Here is a 19,825-nt window from a genome sequence, read left to right as displayed (position 1 = left end):
TATACTCAAGGAGCATGGTAAGGCAGAATCATGACTGAGAGGGGCATTTCAGGTTAACGGGGTAGGCAATGAATACTAGCAAGAAAGGCTAGGATGAGATAACACAATAGAAGTGCATTTTTCATTGTTTGGCTGTCTGCAATTTGAGAAAAAGAGCTGCTGCAGTCTCAGATCACTACCTGACTGCAGAACTTTTCTTTCTTGCAAGCAGTGGACCATTCTTCTCAGAAGGCTTAGCTGCACATCAGAACAGGATATGATCAATACTTTTCTTCTTGTCTTTTTGGTTGACCCTTCTTGCTTTTCCTGGAATACAGAGATGCCATATTCTGATGAGGCAAAGGGTAACTCAACTCTTGGGTTTATTCCAATGAAATACACTTGCCAAGATACCGCAGGTGTTGCTAGAACTTTGTATCTCTGTGTCATCAAGGACTGCCCACCCTTGGTAGTCGCAGGGTGCTGGATTTGGAAATGAGACTTCTGTCTCCCATGAAGACCATCAAACACTTCCTGTGTGTGCTGCAGCACTCGGGTGGTGTGAGGTCTGGGGAATGCTTTGGTGGCTGCCTGGCTGACGCTGGAAGCCAGGTGAGCAGCAGAGGGAGGGATGTTGCCACTGAGAGGGTCTAGGCTCCTTACCCATTCCTTACCCTTCTTTTGCCTAAAATTATTTCTTTGTAGAACTTTATTGAATTAATAAATAAAATTGTTGCCTAAAGTTATTCACTTGTCTTTTTGTTTTGGGAAATAATAATAATAATAACAATATCAACAACAACAATAATAAAAGTTAAGTGGTTCAAAGCTGCTGCTGTTGCTAGAATTGATTCTTTCTTCCCTGAAAAAGAATCAGGGCAAATTCACAAAGGGAGAGAGCAATACATAGCAGATCCATAATGTAATTTCAGAAAATTTGAGTACATTCCACTTCAGTATCTTTCTTTGTGTGCTGGGCCAGTTTAGCAGATCCATTTTGCTTCTCAAAAAGCACAGTGTCAAAATCAATTTTCTTAGAAGAGCAATATTTTTAAGCAACATGTTTGTTGATTTACTATTTGATCTAAATGCCAAAACAAATTAATGCCTTTGGTAATTTGAAAATAGCAGGCTTCTTCCTGTCTTGTTTTTATAGAATTCTAAAATACTCAAATCCCAACACTTTCAACAATCTTTGCTTTAAAGAGAATGTCTCTGTATCACTGTATAGGAAAATGTCACAAGCTTGTGATCTTGACATTGCCTTTATAAGCTCCAGATAATCTATTTACCTGCATTCTAATTAAAATCTCCTTGAAATTGGTATGGTCCTTCACTTGAGTCACATCCATCAAACTTCATTAGTCATAGCAAGACATATAATGTTCAAAACACTGGAAAGTTACTGAGATCTAAGACTCCTTTCTGCACATACTAATTACTGTTACACAGCATTTTTTAGTTAAACATTTTTATGATTTATGTCTGTGAAATTTTGAATTAAGGAAAGCTCTTTTGGAGGAGATTTAAGAAGATATTCGAAGTGACAGAAATATGGTTGCAGTTTTCAATAACTTTATGTGCATTATCTCGTACTAAATGTATCATAACACAGGTGCCCATGCTGTGATTTTTACTCAAAATGCCTCCTTGAAATTCAAAAGGGATTTATCCCTTCCCCACTCTTTTAATTATGGGAATATAATATAAAAAAAAGAGGCCATACTTTTAAATAGATTTTCATACAGACAAGGAGTAACAACAGAGAGTATGCTGAACACAAATGAGATCTCTTTGCCTTGCTATCCTCCGTATGTCTCAGGGTTTGGGCTTTAATTATTAAATTTTAGCAATATTTTATATAGAAATTAAACTGACTGTGGGTTTCTTTTTCCTTTTTTTAACCTTATACTCTCTCCAACTTGTGACATCTTTTCTCAGAAGCCCAGTCATCCCATGATGCCTATTCCAGAAAATGAGACACTCAGCTCTAAGGAGGTAATCAGTTGACATTTAATGCATTTAAGCATTTGCATGCTAGTTTTATCATTTACGTATGTAGCTTGTATGGAGTTGATCAGCAAAAATGTGCTGAGCTTTCAAACCTGCTTTTTTCCAGTGCAGGGACTAGATAAACATTAATTGTTCTTAATGATTAACGAAGAAAAGAAGCAGAGTTGTTTTGCAGCCTGTGTTGAGTATGTGAATTTCGGATAACACTAACATTTACACTTGAGGTTCCTGATATGTGCTGTTGGGAAGTAAGCAAGTGGGAGTTGTTAAATTATGCAATTAGTCCTATTTAAATAACACTTTCCACAATTTTCAATCATTGATATAACTTCTGTTTTAAATACCAGATACAACAGCTACCAGAAGCACTTATAATTAATTAGCTATTGAGAATTACATAAAAGACAGTCAAGAAAACATAAAATGTAATTCAAGTTTGCCCAGTATCAAAATTCAGTGTCAGTTTTATTTGACTTTGAAGAAGGACACAAATTTTCTTGAAGTCTAAGTTCAGGGGCCAATTCCCTACTACTTTTACATATCTTAACTCTAGGTCCATAGTGGTTACCACCCTAGATAATTAATTCAGTGAGAGCAGACGCAATTTACTAGTCATTATCAATTTTCTCTTGAGACAGAGTATATAAAAATTAAAAAGGTTCTGCTGGCACAGGCAAGTCCTTTTTACCAGCAAGGTCATGAACACGAAGCTGATTTATAGCCTCGGTGTTGAAATAAACATGATGTAATTAACTATCATACTCTTTACTCTGGCTTTGGAATGTAATAGAACATCTTTAATTAAAGGACATTTTCAATATTATTTTTGAAATTCACATTTGAAGGCATAACTTACTAGCCATAATAGAGTACGTTTATGGCAAAGGATGAATTTTTTACTGCTGAGACCTCTTTTACAAGGCGCATGTTCACAATTATTTCACTAGTTTTTTGATGAGTTTAACAATACAGATAGGAATGATAATTAAATCTTTGTAACTCAGTTTATTTGTAATTTATTATTTTAGAATTTGATTCTAGTTTTGTTAAAAGCACAAACACGATAATTTAAATAAATGAAATGGATGTTTGCCAATAATTTCTGCCAAATGATTGACTTTCTTGTTATTTTGAAAAATATTGGGAGAGTTTTGGGGTCAAGGCCTTCACATGTTGGAAAGAGAGGATTTTCCTGAATTCCAAGTTTGTTGACAACATATCAATATATTCACACAGTTTATCTCAGTTTCCACTGGAAAAAAAAAATGGTAAAAAAAGAGTAAAAGAAAAAACGTTGATATTTGACTTGTTGGGTGGATCTGCACCAGGAATATATAAGCATGAATGTAGCCTCTTATTCTCATGTGCATCCCTGGCCTCTCTGTGCAGGGTGTCAGAGGCTTAGAGTTATTTCATATCTCTTTTTGTTTGAATCTTCATCACAGCCTTCTAACCTCCTCCTTTTTTCCTTGCCTTTGACATTTCTACTTGTTTCTACATCATCAATCCTGTTTCCTCTGCCTCCCAGGAGCCGCTTCTTGATTCTCTCAAAAGCAGTGTCTGCTGTGGAATTATTCAAAAAAAGACCCAAAGTGCCCTCACAAAGTGAAGTTAGACCACAAATACCTTGCAGATCTTCTCAGATATGTTATTTTTTTCCATCTCATCTGCAAAGTTTCTGAAATATTATTGAAGTTAAGGTATTTCATTAGAGAGTGGTGAGAGAGACTGTATAGTTCTGAGGATAAATTTGTTGTTGAGATTAAGTAGATTTGCACCACATCAGGAACTCTAAAATCTGTGTGTATATATACACATATATGTATATATGTGTATTTGTATAAATGTGTATGTGTATGTATGTATGTGTGTATATGTATATTTGCAGCCTCTGATGATGCAGATGATTTTCTTGTATTTGAAAATTAGATTTGGAAGGGAAACAAGCAGCTGAATTCTTGTCTCTCATCCTTCTTCTTTACAATTTACACATCAAGGGAGAATTTTGCAGATCTAGTGGAAAGATGGATCCTTTCAAAGAGCATTCTTTAAGGGACAAGACACATAATTTAGCTGAGGCATTATTAAGATCAGTTCAGTAAGTGAAGCATCTCACACTTACGTTACAAAGTCAGACTACCATGAGTGAGATATTCTCGAAAAGAGTTTGTGGTGAGAACAAAAGTGCTAAATTCCTTTGATTAGAGGCCAACTTGGTCTGTTCCAAGATAGATAAAATACATAGTACTGTCTTCTGAAAAATCCCTTATATTTAAACAAACACTTGGAACAGAAGTTTAATTTATTAAAAAGCTTAAATTTATTACAACCATTGCAGCATTTGAGCCTTGGCGTCTAAAGATATCTGATAAAATTGTAGTTGCATTTATAAGGACCAAAGAAAATCAGTTGGAAAGAAGATTTATAAGTGCTGCTATCAGTACGCTTTGTATTTTCTTTGATTAACGTCTTATTGGATGACAGTCATTCACCAGTTAATGTTAGCTAGAGGCAAATAATTAGTTTTAAAGTTGAAAAAAAAGTGTAAGATACCATTTTGTACAGCTGAGCAAGATGAGTATTTATTCTGGTTCCCTGAGGCCTGTCACTAATGTGTATTTTGTAACTATGACTATGCAGATGAATTCCAGTCCATGTAGATACATCAGGTAGAATTGTGTCAGACTCACCACAAGCTGTTCAGGAAGTAACATCAAGAGATGACACATTTAATGTTTTCTCTATTACAAGTCAAAGAAAATATTCTCCAATGAACTATTCAAAGTACTTGTACAGGGCATGAGATCTAATTTTTTCCCCCAATTTTTAATCTCATTTTTATCAGAGGAGGTGACCAGGGCACACCATGCTGGCCATGTGGGAGTTGAGCAATGTCTTTGTATGTTTAGTGGGTGGCAGAGAAGACACAAACACATCTAGAGATGACGCCCTTTTCTCATTCTCAGTTAAGAAGGACTGAACAAAGGCATCTATTTCCCTTGAGATCTATTGCTGGAAACAGAAGTATGCAGCATTGATACCCAGAAAGAGATCCATATTTATACTATCTTGGAGACAGACAGGAGAGCAACACAGAACCAGGATCAACTCAAGATATTTGGGGCAGTCTTCTTAGCTGTCCTGAAGGTGGTGGCTTCTTGGAGATATGTTGTTATTGAACTGTCTTTGAAGAACAAACAATTTTCACCCTTTTCTGTTTTATGTGGTTGTGTCTTCAGAATTGGATGTTATGATGCTTTCCCTTTCTAGTGCATTAAAAAAAGGCAAGGTACGTCTTGGTTGATGATATTTAAAATCACAACACCTTTCAGGCACCTGCATTGTTCCTTTCTATTTAGGAACCTATAGGTTCCTAGGAACTCTAGGAACAGTTTATACTGAGTTTACACTTTAAGAGTTTACATAACCCAGAAGTCTCCACCTAATTTAAAATGTGTTTTTTTATCAGTGAATCTTTTTTGGATGATGAACTGATTAGGAAAAATCCTGTCAAGTTATAAGTCAAATATTACTTGTACTTCTATAATAGGAACCTTAGATCACTGTCATACAGTCTTTGCCCTCTTCATCTATAATTACATATAGGCTTATACTTCTCCTGTAATGTTCCTCCCTCAGAGTGAAAAACTCAGTGTGATTTCTACAATTCCAAAAAACAAATGGATGGGCAGATGCTCTATGAAACATAATCACCTCCTTGACCTTTAGGAAGGAGTGAGAGAGGGAAAGAAGAGAAGGTGCTCCTAATTTCTATGTAGTAATTTGTATTGTTTTCCTCAAAGAAAAGTATTCACTGAAAATTAAAAAAAAAAAAAAGTTGTATTCAGAAGAGTAGTATTCTATTCTTCATGTAATTTTAGCCTCATTCTGTAAGAGCCTGTACCAAGTAAGATCTATCACTTCTCTGTGAAAGCAGGAAAATAAATAAGGGATATTCTCCTTGTGAAATCCTCTTCTACAACCAGTTGATTTTAAATGGAGGAGATTTGAAGGATACTCCTTGGAAACCTAATCAAGAGATATGCCACTAATTTTTGATACCTACTGTTTTCCTTTCAAGTAAAGCTAGTGTTTACGTAGGTTATGATGTGTGAATGGTGTTATAATCATTCCCAGAATTGTACTGAGTCAGAATCTCTAGAGAGAACATGGGGCATATGTACATGTATAGTCTCAAAAAGGCATTGCATGCGGGCACTAAAAGTATGTCCTCATTACCCTTATTCCTCTATGACTTGCAAAATCCCAAGTCTATGACACAATTACTTTAGGTCCATGTAATCTTTTGCTGAAGTTGTTACTCTGTTTTATCTGTTTGTTATGCATGAAAGATCTGCAATATTTACTTGAGATCTTAATAGCATCTGTAAGGCCAACATTCATAAAATGACCACCTGAGAAAAAGATGATTTCATTGACTTCAGTGGTGACAGGGTTTCACTGACTGTCTTTTGTGAAAAGTAGCAAAAGTTCTTGAAATTTGAAGTTCTGTAAAAATGTCAATAAGGTCCAAAGTTCTAAGTTGCTCTTAATCTTTATTTACTTAAGGAGTGTTCCTAGTCTGAAGTCAACAATAGTATTAATCATTGATAGATTCTACATATAAGAGGAAAATGCACCCACTTTTTGAAAATGTCCTTGTACTAAAGATTTTATGTAAGGGGTTTTGCTTTACATTAAACAGAAGTTCCAACCCCAATGACATTATCACAGCAGACTGATGTTCTTCTAGTTGAAAAAATCTCATTGTATCCTGGATTAATCTGTAATGATCCAGCTCTTGCATACCATTCAATACCTTCTCAACTTGTAAAGAAGATTCTCTGTCAAAGAAAGAACAGGGATGTGGCAGATACCTAATGAAAGTAGAGGGAACTGTACTGGAAGCACTCCCACTCAAATGCCAACTTCGTTCAAGCCCCTCCTTTTTCCATTTGGTGCTGAGAGATGTCCTTCCCAGCATGCAGACTTATTGGGGCAAAAGTCTACCTTTCTCCTTGGGCTTTCCTTGGAGCATGTCCACCTGTCACATTGTGGATGTACTGTTCACTTTTTGCTTTCAGTCTTGCCTAAGTTTGCAGCCTTGTTCCCCAAACAGTGGAAAGCTGGTATACACTAGTATGGCAGAGTATTACTGCCAGCCTCTTCTTTGGAGTGATGGTTTCACTATCCTTAGTTTATTTTGACCAAGCCAAGGACTGGAAACTTAGGCTCTCTCCATTATAACTGTTCATTTGGCTAAAAATTTAATGACCCTGCAAATGAGCATTAAAAGTAGGAATAATTACTTTTACTAAAGGAATAAGGTGTCAGGTGTCAGCTGTAACAAATTCTTTAACCTCCAAAATGGATGGGCCACTGAAAGGGAAGAGTAAGCTGTAGCCTTCTGATATTTATAAATAGGAAGGTAGGTCCAAACAATGCACATTTCTAAATTCTCAAATAAAACCTTTAAATATCAGCAGACATACTTTCTATTTACTTTATAATTTAACAATGCTTTAACCTTTATTTTTTAATACTTTTTATGTACAGCAGGAAGTTTATACTTGCAACAGGTAGTTGGGCAATACTTTTGGCCTCCTTCAATGATATCTTCTTGTTTTAAATAAAAACTTTCAGTTATAGGCTACTAACATGAAAGGGCATTAGATCACTGTGCATTAACAATGAAAAAGCATTTTATGCATTTATAGGATTTTATTTCCAACGTGATGACTATAAAAAGAATTACTGTAAATATATTACTTTTATGGTAAGTTTACATTAAAAAATCTGAAAGAGTAGTAATATAAGAGTGATAAAGAGAAAGTTTGAAATGTCAGTATGTTGTTTAAACTACTATTTTAATGTAATTCTACTTGGCTTTAAGAAACAGCTGTTGTTTTTGGTCCCCTTCAAATAGTGGCAGGAGTACTGTATAACAATTTTAGAGGGAAAGAGCTTGCCCTGAATAGGTAGTCACAGTTGTATGTTGAAGGAGGCTTTTTTAATATTCAATACCTAAGTAATGCATAGGTAATGAGAATCACAGACTCAGACAAAAATTAGTTATAGTGCTTGACCATTCTTACTCTGAAAAATATTTTTCCTTATGGCTAGTTAAAATTTTCCCCCTTGTTGCCTCATTTTCTTTCACTGTGCAAATCTGAGCCACCTATAAACCCTGCTTAAATAGCTGGAGAGGGAAAATGGATACCCTTTAGCCTGTTCATTAGATTAAACAAGCGCTGTTGCCACCCCTCATCTGTCACATATTTCCCAGAAATCAAGGAACACTTGCAACCATCCTGATAGTCCTCCATTTGATTTCCTCTGCTTGCTTGACAACTCTTTTTTATTGGGAAGGCTCAAAAATGGAAACTATGTTCCAGATGCAGCCTCACTAGTGCCCAGCAGAGGGGAATAACTTCTCTCAACCTGCTGGCTGTGCTCTAATTAATGCAACTGTGTATGAAGTTATCCTTCACCACAAGGGTGAACTGAAACACATTCAGTTTGGTGTTGACTAGACCTCATGTCCTTCTTAGCAGAGCTGCTACTTAGCCAGTCACTGACCTATAACATTGCATGGGTTATTCACTTCCTCCATCCCTCCTTGTCCCCATATCCTTGTCCCCTGCCAGATGCAGGATTTTGTGTTTGCCTTTGTTCACAAATCTCCTGCTAGCTTGTTCCTCCAGTCTGGAAAAGTCCTTCAGAATGCAAATCATACCTTTGGCATATCAGTCTCCCACCCATCCAAGTTAGGAACATTCACAGACTTCCTGGACATATAGGATCTTCAGGATCTTGATGGAGATGTCACCCTGGCATCTTCTGAAACACCACCTGGAACAGAGATTTTGAACCACTATCTTTTTAGACCAGTGTCCCAGCCAGTTATTCGTCCGCTCTGTAATGTACCCTGCTCCTCAGTTTGAGATTCTAAGTGCCTGTGGCAAAATCCTTAACAAGTTGGAGAAAAATAACTACTAAGTGATGTGAATGCAAGGGTGGCCACATACTCTGTCCTCCCAGCATGAGGTTTAAAAAAGCATGAGTCTGAAATGTCCTCTGATGTGCATTTAGTCAAGGTGATGCTTGTCTGTTGAAATCTTCTGTGTGCAGTAGACTTCCTCAAACATGTCAATGCATGAAACATCATTCCCTGGTTCAGTAAGCACAGTTGTAAATTAACAGTGCAGCAAACCAGTGCTTTAAAAAAAGAGAAAGTACTTACTGTATGAAGTTGTCTGCTGGTTTTTACAACTGTGCCTGCTTAACATACTGCAGTTTTTATTCTCCTCTCCACTTTGTTTTCACCTTTTATTTTCATTTTTCTATAGGTTTCCAAAGAAAGAGGTTCTGTTTAGCTCTGATGGTGAGTATGACTTTTTTTTCTAACTTGATTACAGTCACAATTTGAATATGTAATTACTTTGGTGTCACTTTAACAAATTTTTATGGCTTTGATTAAAAAGATGGTAGGCTGCTTTAGCTACACAATTTAGTGTTTGGATAATAAGATGGCTATGTTTGATGAAGGATTTTCTAGGAATAATAACCAATGCAGAATAATTCCAATTCTTAACATGACAGAATAAAGTTGTAATTGGATTAATTTTAAGTGGTATACAATCAAAAAGTTGGAAGAGATTGAGGTATAATCTGGAATTGGATAGTAAAGTGATGTCAGGGAAATAAGATGGGTTTTTTTTTTTAATATTTGAGCACATAATCACATAGTGCCATTAAAATGAATGGTTTGCTAGAGTTAAACAATACCATATTACAAATAATAGGCTATGCTTGAAAGCAGATATAATATAGTACTTAACAAGGGAGGTCACCAAACAGGTGATACTGGAAAGGTGATACAGGTGATACAAAAAAAATGCCTTTTTTTTTTGTTTTTTTTTTTTTTACTTGTTTCAGTCTTCACAAAAAAAAAAAAGATTAATTATAACTCAAAGTTTATTTCAATTACTATTAAGAATTTGAGAGTAGGATCATGGAGAGAAATGGAAAATAACACCTGAAGGAATGCTGGGGTGAATTGGAGTATTCAGGATGGTACAGCCTAATGAAACTTACCCTTAAAATACTTAATCAAAGCAATTTCTCAAACACTAGTGATTAGCAGGATGAGTAAGTTCCCAGAAAACTGGAGAAAGGCAAACACCATGTCCTATCTAAACAAAAGAGGAAAGAAAAATCTTAAGAATTACAGAAAAATCAGTTCTAACAGCATTTCCAAGACATTGGAACAAAGTATTAAACAACACATTTGTAGGCATCTAGAGAGTGGTAAGGAGATAAGACTACTTGTACCTGGACATGTCAGAAACAAATCCTATCAAGTTGATCTCATTTCCTTCTGTGACAGCAAAGCAGATACAGGGATGTGTTTTATACACAGTCCCACACGACATTCATAAGCAAGCAAAGCAGATATGGGCTAAATTAAATTCACATAAAGTAGATACATAACTGATTGGAAAGCTGGACTCTGAGAATTGCTGCCAAAGAGGGAGAACATCTCACAGCTTTCCAGAATGCTGTCTTCTATATAAAACTATATGTCTTCACTTTAAAACTTTGTCATTAGTTACTTGCTCAATCACGTGGACAGTAGGATTACCCAATTTGCAGCTAATGCCCGTTTGGGAGGACTTGCAAGCAGCTTGGAAGGCAGGATTTTAATAAAAAAAATGTCACTTACAAGAAGGGCTTGAAATAAATATGGTAAAATTCATTAAAGACAAATACAAAAAAATATGAAGAGTGCAGGCAGAAAAGGCATGATGATGTTACTGCAGGTGAGAACCTGAGCATTATAGGCCAGGACAAACTAAATATAGTGGAAGAGGTGATGGTCTTACAAAAAATGCCATTCCAGGGAGATATTGAAGAGAGTGCTTATAATATGATAGAGGCAATTACCCATGTCTGTTCAGTATTAGTGAAAAATCAGTTACATGGGATGTATCATGTCCTCTCACAGATGAATAGAAATAAGGACAGAGTAGAGGCACAGCAGTTTGTGTCTCTTCATAATGGACTATTATAAAGGGATATTAATCACTTCTCCATCTTTCCTGAGAGTAGGAGAAAGAGAAATGTGCCTAAATTTCAGGGAGAGAGATTTAGTTTGGATTTGAACAGTTGCAGCTCTGTGAAATTTTAAGTCTTAAAAGCAGTTTGCCTCTGGCTGCTGCAAAGACAGGCAAGCATCTCACAAGGCAGATCTGCTCTGCAGCTCTCATCTGCTCTCACAGCTATAGCACAAATGAGGTGGCTGAATATATCTTTACGGTTTGGGGTTTTTTTCTGTGAAACTATGAGTTCCTCTTGTTAGCTAGATCATCAGGTTGTATAAATGAGAAAAACTAGGTGACCTCAATGCATGTTACACATCTTACTAATCTTTATGTTTGACCTTTTGGATTCATGCAAAAACTCTTCTTTTGCAGCCCCAAATTAGGATCAAGAGCTGAAACTGAATTTTGAGGCCTGTTTCTGTACTGAGAAAGAATCCACACCACAAATGTTATTTAAAGCACCATTAAAAAAAAATTGCTTCCAGTATGATAATTGTAAAGCAGTAATAACAATCAAATATTCTTTCAAGAGATAATCTTATATAATAGCATAATTAACCCCAGAGCTACACGCTTGAATATGCCATTTCTTGAAATGCTTGTTGTTTTAAGAGATGCCCAATATAACACAGCATATTTTATTTAGGAATAATATAAATGTTGAAATTAAATAAAGCTGTATTTTTGTTGCAAAGTGTTTTTTGTGATTCTTGTTATTACTCCTGTAAATTTAACTCCATGTGTTTCAAATAGCTGAGAACAAATGCCAGCATTGCCGGGGAAGGAATGCTCCTGCTTGCTTAACCTTGGTCACATTTTGACACCGCACAGGCACTTGGGTTTTGTGAAGTAGTCCAGGGACTATTCACATTTGTGCCAACATTCACAGCAGTCAGCATGCGCAGCGATTTTTCCCTGCCATGCATATTGATAGCCCTTCTGGCCAGCAGGGTCTGTGCCAGTTGCTGAGTGCAGGCAGAATTACTGCAGCATGAGGAAGAAACATCACTTTCCTCTCCACTTTACGCTCTTATGTTTTTGATTCTGTGCTGCTTCCACACAATGTTGTCCAAGCCTGGATCTTAAACAGTTTGCTTCCCAAATGCACTATAAAAGTCTAAGGAACTGATTGCCTATGCTTGCATGAGTTAATTGCCTTCTCCCCAGTCTCTTGGTCCTTTGAACCACAAATCACCCTCAGGTATGTATACGCTCAGGACCCTTGCATTGCAGCCCTCTCCTTTGCAGGAGCATTTTACCTCCTGATACATTCTGGTTAAGACTAATATTTTAATGAGAATTGCTGCTGCTTTCATTAAAATTAATGTGATTAACTATTTATGAAATACTACTATCAGTTAAAACATTAAATTTAAAACCAGCTTAGGCTATTCAGCCTCTTGCACTGTTGGACCTGGTGTAACTTCAATCCTGCTTTTTTAGCTGTTGGATTCTGGAACTGTGAAAAGAGAAGAAAAGGTCAGCAACCAGTAAGTCTCTCTCTATGGACAATATATTCCTTTTTTTCCCTTGATACAGGAGCATGTGCGTCCTTCATAATATTGTGAACAGATTGATACAAATATAAGGGTAGGGTTTTTCTTTAGTTTCTTTTCTCAGTGGAAAAATAATAGAAGTTAAGTGTCTACACATTGTGAATAGCATACCTATTAACCAGATGGTGGGAAAAAAATTGAGAAAAGCTCATCAGTGAATTCAAGAGGGAGTTCGTGGGACAGAAATCAACATATACAAATACAACAAAAAGTATTGAAAACTTAAAAAAATAGATATAAATTCATACATATAAATGCATCTATAACTATAAATGTGTTAAAAGTACTGTAATAGGTCTACCCACCAAGGACCTAATAGTATTTCTTGGTTTCAGTAAATCACTGAAGTGGGGAAAATTCATATTTAGAGTCGATGTGTGTGTGAGTCTTAAAAGTCTTAGTATGCTTTTCTGCCCATTTTTTTTCATGGCATTTGCTTTGTTCTGAATTTGTTTCCAAACCCAAATTTATTTTCCTTTTGAATTTCCTTTTTGTAGAGCCCAAATCCATTCTAGCGTGTCTAACCAAGAGAATTATTCACATGGCATGGTTTAGGTTTAGGTTTTAATTTACCTAGGTGATCGACTGAAGCCCATAGGTGAAAGGAACACAAGCAAGAGAAAGAACTGCTAGGATTAGAGAAAGGACTAAGGAGGAATCCTTTTTTTGACCTCTGGATTTTTGAGTTTGTTCAATTCTGCAAACTTTAAAAACAAGTTTCGCTCTCTGTTCAAACAGCTTTCATCTATGAATGAAAAATAACATTATATTGGCAGTTACAGTCTAGGAACCCTATCCTGTAAAAATAAAGGAAAAAGTACAAGGAAAAAATTCTATAAGGAGAGATTATAAAGAGCAAAACAACATGAAAGTGATCGCTTTTTCAGTAAAACTAGAAAATTAATGGATGCTGCTTATTCAATAGTGTAATATATTTAGTCCACGTTCTGCTGCCTTTACCCTGCTTTTATTCATTATTTTATGGTAAAATACACATTCCTGTCAGGATAACAATGACTGCTTATGTTTGGTGAGGGCTTTTTGCCTCATCTGCTCTTGCAGTCTGATACACTGTGTTCACCCCATTGTGTGCATGCTTGTGGTGATTCTGTTGTTGCTATGTGCTACAACTTAAGCTAGTGAAAAAATGATTTATTAGAGTTGTCCCAAGTGGTCAGAAGAGGAATGTGTTTAGCACGAGGTATGTATTTGGACAGTGGTATAGAATGTGACATGGGAAGGAGAAGCAGAATTCATTACTTGAGAAAATTTGGTTGTTGCATCAGAATAAGGACAGCCATTGGCCCCAGCGTTCAGCTGGCTGCCATCCAAAGCCTGGTTTAGTGCGGCACAGCTCTGTGGTCTTGACTTGGTTTTAATGAGAAAATTGCTTAAATATCAGGAAGTTCACAAGCTAATGCTGTGCAAAATAAGAAAAGTGAAAGCACAGAGAGAGGGATTTAGTTAAAAGGGTAACAATAGCAACTCTGGGATGCAAAGGGAAAAAAAATCTGTTCCCTAAGGTATAAAAAAACTGGTAAAAGCAGGGAGTCAGAAAGTGGCAACTCAGCAACACTGAGGATCAGCCTGTTATGAGGATTAAGATATAGACTTATGAGGAGTGACTGAGGGAGCTGGGATTGTTTAGCCTGGAGAAAAGGAGGCTCAGGGGGGACCTTATTCCTTTCTACAACTACTTGAAAGGAGTTTGGAGTGAGGTGGGGGTTGGTCTCTTCTCAGAGGTAACAAGAGACAGGAGAGGAAATGATCTCAAGTTGCATCAGGGGACGTTTAGATTGGATATTAGGAAAAAATTCTTCACTGAAAGGGTGGGAAGGCATTGAAATAGGCTGCTAAGGAAGGTGATGGAATCACCATCCCTGGAAGTGTTCAGGAGGTGTGTGGATGTAGTACCTGGGGACACGGTTTAGTGGTGTTATATTTGAATTCCTGCCAAATGTTTGGTGTTTTTTGAAACTCAAGGTTAAACATCGAGGAGTGCTGAAACAGGTACAAGACAGATATTTTTGCACTTAACTCTGCTGACTAGAACTAGGACTAGGACCTGAACTCATAAGCTTAGGAGAGCTGTTATGCTTGGAATATATTAATCTTCAATAGAGAAAAAGCATCATGTTTAGCTTTTTCTAAATAGTCACAGTTAAGTCAGGACATGCTTTCAGACAGTGGAGACAGACCTATTTTTGCTTACAGAGGAACCACAGTAGAATAGTTCTGTGGGGTTTTTTAAAGGTTTTAACATATGCCAACAACTGTGAAAAATGGATTTTATCAAGGTTCAGCACAACCTCATGTCCCAAAACAAAGCTGCTTAGAAGCATAAGTTACATTTTTGTGTCCCTTTAAAAGAAATCTTACTCCTGTGTAAATGAGCTCATGAAATTTCCAAATTCCTTGCCTCTGGTTTATCATCAGCAAATCTTCAAAGTTGAAAACACAGATATGCCTGTTCACTTATTCTGACTGGTGGACAACTTTAACCACATGTTAGCTTTTTTTCTTTCTTATGCTTCCAGAGAAATGAGATAACTCTTTAAAAACATTTCTGAAGATTTGTAATACAAAGGAGATTTGCCTTTTGCTAATGTTGGTGCAAATCAGAAGTCATTCTCTTGGAGCTGATGGAGCTGCATAGACATAAGGAAAAGAACTGAATTATAATTTCCAGTGAGCATTTCACTGTTTCCATGAATGTGTTCTTTCTCATTTTTCTCACATTATATTTGTTAAATTATAGTAGTCAGTGACAGAATCAACATTGTCCATATTTTTCTGTCATAAATAAAACTTAATAAAAAAAATGCAGAGCAAATTTGAAGGCTAAGACTTAGGTCCTATTAATGTGATGTAGGGTGATTGCTTTCTTCTGACCTTGGCCTTTCTATTAACTTTCACAGCAAAGGTTGCTTGCAACAGAGCGAAATAAAAAATTATGTGATTGGATGTAATTTTCCCTCATCTGCACTTCCTTAGTTGTGATGGGGACAGTGTGGGAGGCAGGTCCAGTAAAAGCACTGCTGACAAGAAATTGTATCAAAGTCTTGAACATTTGAATTACAAGTCCATATATATAAACACACACACACACACTTCCTCTTAATGTCTCTGCCATTCATGGCAAGGCATCCACACCAGCTGTGCTTTCGAAAGGAGGGGCCGTTTGATGTCTTCCTGAGCAGTCCAGCTGAAGTCATAAAGGGAAAAATCCCCTTTTTTTCCTAGAAAAGAGCCTGCCATCAACATCTCTGGGTTCCTCTCACTTATTAAAAAATGGAGACAGAAGGATGACTAGTTTTTACCTCTGCTTGTTCAGCTTTGGAGACTTAAATTGTTGTAACAATTCAGATTTGAAACTATGTTTTTTCTTGTTTGGTTGGTTGGTTTTGGTTTTTGTTTTTTGTTTGTTTGGTTGGTTGGTTTTTTTTCAATTTAGCCTTATGTGATACCTTTACTTGGAACTTCAAAGTTCTTTGCTACTTTTTTCTGACTCTTTTAAGTTTTGGCAACAGTACCATGTATATTTCTTTAGGCCACTGTTCAAAAACCTGGAGATCGCAGATCAAATAGTCAAGGCTATTAGACTTATCCTTGATATCTGCTCTGGTTTTCTTTGCAGTTTTATTAATACAAACATTTCCTTTTTAAATAAGGATGAGCACTCCTTGGTGGGTATTTATTACATTATTTATAATGATTGCCAGTTCATTTTGACTAAAGAAATGCAAACCTTAAAAGAATACATTTAGGTAATAGTTTATACTGAATATCACCTGATTTTTTCTTAATTTGCCCATAGTAAAACAATGCAAAGTGAAGCATATAAGGCTAAGATAGATCACTGGAAATAAGACTGAGATGGGGGATACAGGATAAGTTTACTGCAGTGATGTAACCCTGCTTATCAGAAAGGAAAATGTAGATAAAATGCAATCAAAGTATTAAAGAGTTTTTAGTCATATGGAGAATATGTTGGTTATAGGTATATGAAAAGAAAGAGAGCTTCCTTTGACACCATATACTCATTCCTCACACTGTTTTGATTTTAGGAGTTTAAAGTATAGAACCAAAATATTGGACCATGTATATTTTGCATATTCTGAAACTTTACTATAAACTTACTCACTTGCAAGAGAATGCACCCAACATTTCATAATGACATATACATAATTATGGCTCTGTTTCCAGTATCTCTGTATCTTGGCCAAATAAATCAGTTTACAACATATCTGACTAATAATTAACACATGTGGAATCTTCCTAGAAAATCATAGTCTGCAGCTTTCTGTTCAGATTTTTTTCTGATTGGTAACTGAAGGTACTACACTACAGTGAATGAACATTTGATTATAAAGTGAAGGACAACAAGCCTCAAAAAAGACTGCTAGAAGCACAAGAATGTGGCTCAAAATTCAGCTATTGCTCTTATATTGCATTGCAAGTGAAGTTTGTATGGCAAAGCAGCTTGATTCTAAAAGAAATTTTCCCAGAGGACTTTACTCTGTAGAAGACGGCGGTTTTGCAAAGCGGAACAGGACTAAAAGGAATCTGTATCAGGGAAGGTCCTGCATGGTACGAGGCTGCTGCACAGGAAGAGATGATGACTGCAGCTTTAATATCGTCTCTAAAGCAGCTATATGTTACTGTGACCAGTACTGTACCTCAGGTTCACCTGGCCCTGTAGACTGTTGTGCTGACTATTGGGATGTTTGTGACCACCCTGTTGAGCCCACCAGGTCAGATGAGCCTTGGCCACCTCCAGCATCAGGTAGGTAGAAAAAAAATACTCAGTTGGCTTTAGTGCATCACAATGAAAATATACATGAAAGAATTACTGATAAATCTTTAGATTGTATATATCCTGAAATTGTGACTAAAGACATAGTGGACAAAGATGCTGAAGTATGAAACTGGACTAAGAATTGCGCTTGCTGTTACTTCTTTGTCCCTAGCATTGGTTTCATTATATTTCTCTTGGACAGAACCTCTGCTGTACTTGAAACTTCTCAGAGAATAACCTCATGGGGTCAAAATTAGTGTAATCTCAACAACTTCAATAGAGCTTCACAGATTAAAATGAGATTAACAGCAAGCTCTAAATATTTGTATCCATCAGTACAAATAAATCGTCAAGAAAACTGAAGGTTATCCTGTATGATAGTGCTCTGAGGTATTCTGCAATGGTTTTGATCCAGCATAGCTTTCCTGTAGGACACTATTTTTCCTGCAACAGCTCAGGTGAAGGAATAGTTTAAGGGATGTGGTTAGAACAAGAATTTCTGGCATATTCCTTACTAGTTAGTTTGCATTGTGAGTTCCTCCGGCACTACTCTGAACCTAATTTTTTTTAGAATTAGAGATTGCAAAAAAATGATCTGCAAACAACTGGTCCTTCCTTGGCTCCTGCATAGGCCAAATCTCTGCTGGTGAGCAAAATCTGGTATTGTGGATTTTAAGACTATGTAGCTTCTTACTGTCAGTAGACCAAATCTGGCTGAAAACGTACCAAAGCTTCAGAAGTCTAAAATCAACAAAAATACTACCATGACATTTTAAAATTAACTGTTTCTTTGCAATAATTTTGCTGCTTGCATTCCAGCATTCTTCAAGAGGCTGTGCTCTTAGCCAGGCATAAATCTGCAGCCAAAATGTGATGAGTGGGAGCGACAAAAATGCTGTAAAACAAATTCGATTTTCCAAAGTGTTTCTAACCATCTAAAAGAATGTTCTGTGATTCTATGTAAATTAAGACATTTGTTTCATATTTATTTGATGCAGTTGTGTATATTATTTCCAACAGATCATGGGGTTGTTGTTGTAAGCTCTACATAAATATGTAGCTGCATTTCTGCTCCAGAGTTGACAGCCTACCAGTCTCCTTTGGCAAACTGTCTCATGGAATTGAATCACTTTACAACCTGCAGCAGTTTGCCATTTGGGCACTGCCTTAAATCTACCTCTCAAAGGTAGAAGTGTAACAGAAGGTTTAGATAAGGCAGTAGGTGAGGGGTAGTATTTTTACTGCTTTCTTAATCCAATTTTTTGCATTCGCGTTCACTGTTTTGTAACTCCTGGGCTGTACATACCTACCAGAGGTAACAATTATATTTACTCTATTCAATCACCTTTATTTGTCCTACAGATGATGTTATATCATTATTTTATATGTCATCTCAAAAAAAATCCTATTTTTCTGATGTGTAAAACGATAGAAAGTCTGTGTTTTTTAAAATCTGTTTATTGGATATTTATTATATACATAATTTAGAGGGTAAAAGGAGAATAATAAATCCAAAATACAGCAAGAAAAAAGCAACAGACAAAACCAAGTCTAAAGGAATTTTCTTGAACAGGAATGTCTGAGAAACTGGAAAAAAAAAAAAGGAGAAACAAAAAGGACTGAATGCCTGAAGACTAAGCAAATTAGGAAACTTATTTAGAAATGACATAAGTATATTAGCTGACTTTTAGCAACTGACACTACACATCTGCCTTAGGCTAAGAATTATTTAAGCGCCTGAAGACCATACATGCCAAAGTACTTTTTATCTGGAAGATTCTGATCTTTTGGTTGCCTGTGGTTTTGCTTTCAGAGCTTCTTGAGTAATATTTCTTTAAATAAAACAATAAACTAAAGTGTTTTACATGGGCTGGAATGTACAGCAATAAAATTGCTCAATGCTTTATTTCTGGATCCCCACATATTCACTAACTTGGTGTACAGTAGAAACAAGCTATGCTGTGACTTCTTCCATGCACCATGCTGAGGTCATGCACTATGCTGAGGGCTAGTCTTGATTTAATTATGTAGAACTGCTTTGACTTTGCCTTTATGAGTCCAATGTTCAGTATATTTCAATGGTTTTTGTGTGTAGTTTCAGAAAATGCACATTCCTGCCTTAGGTACCAAATAGAAGTTCGAGATTTTTTTATTAGTAGTATTTTATTGTTTGCTGTTAGAACAACTGTTTGAGTTTTATCTCTGGACTGTATTTATTAGTTATTTTGTCTTTTTGTTTCAATTATTCTGATGGTACGAAAAGCCCTATCATAATCCACACACTGGGACTCACCCTGTCAATGATGTAAAAGTGACATCCAGAGAGTTTGCTAATCACTTTAATGTGAAAGTCAGGATCTGGCCTTTGATGGAGT

At 36.3% G+C, this 19,825-nt stretch overlaps 2 protein-coding genes and 1 long non-coding RNA gene across 14 annotated transcripts in view; 2 read left to right on the top strand and 1 right to left on the bottom strand.

The window, feature by feature from the left end:
- The window catches only part of MLIP (muscular LMNA interacting protein), a 105,195-nt gene extending 93,405 nt beyond the window's left edge, over positions 1-11,790 (top strand). For 5 of the 9 annotated variants that reach the window (XM_064650333.1, XM_064650329.1, XM_064650328.1 and 2 more), the window contains 3 exons: positions 1,921-1,977; positions 9,342-9,376; positions 11,469-11,790. In XM_064650333.1, the coding sequence (XP_064506403.1) occupies positions 1,921-1,977; positions 9,342-9,368 (84 nt within the window). In that variant the 3' untranslated portion in view covers positions 9,369-9,376; positions 11,469-11,790. Of the gene's footprint in view, positions 1-1,920; positions 1,978-5,231; positions 5,282-9,341; positions 9,377-11,468 lie in introns of all 9 variants that reach the window. The other 4 variants (XR_010429457.1, XR_010429456.1, XM_064650330.1 and 1 more) reach the window with 4 other exon arrangements.
- LOC135412012 (uncharacterized) overlaps positions 1-19,825 on the bottom strand; it is a 175,828-nt gene that overhangs the window by 98,518 nt on the left and 57,485 nt on the right. For 2 of the 3 annotated variants that reach the window (XR_010429458.1, XR_010429460.1), the window contains exons 1-2: positions 10,090-10,183; positions 8,729-8,844 (exon numbers count right to left, since the gene is read on the bottom strand). This is a non-coding gene — a long non-coding RNA (uncharacterized LOC135412012). Of the gene's footprint in view, positions 1-8,728; positions 8,845-10,089; positions 10,184-19,825 lie in introns of those variants that run through there. The other variant, XR_010429459.1, reaches the window with a different exon arrangement.
- The window catches only part of TINAG (tubulointerstitial nephritis antigen), a 45,562-nt gene continuing 42,681 nt past the window's right edge, over positions 16,945-19,825 (top strand). The window contains exon 1 of one of the 2 annotated variants that reach the window (XM_064650338.1): positions 16,945-17,438. In XM_064650338.1, coding sequence (XP_064506408.1) covers positions 17,069-17,438 — 370 coding nt within the window. In that variant the 5' untranslated portion in view covers positions 16,945-17,068. The remainder of the gene's footprint in view (positions 17,439-19,825) is intronic. The other variant, XM_064650339.1, reaches the window with a different exon arrangement.

The sequence above is a fragment of the Pseudopipra pipra genome, chromosome 3, assembly GCF_036250125.1.
Source record: "Pseudopipra pipra isolate bDixPip1 chromosome 3, bDixPip1.hap1, whole genome shotgun sequence".
NCBI lineage: Eukaryota > Metazoa > Chordata > Aves > Passeriformes > Pipridae > Pseudopipra > Pseudopipra pipra.
The sequence above is the reverse complement of the archived record's forward strand: the minus strand, read 5'-3'. Positions and strand labels throughout refer to the sequence as shown.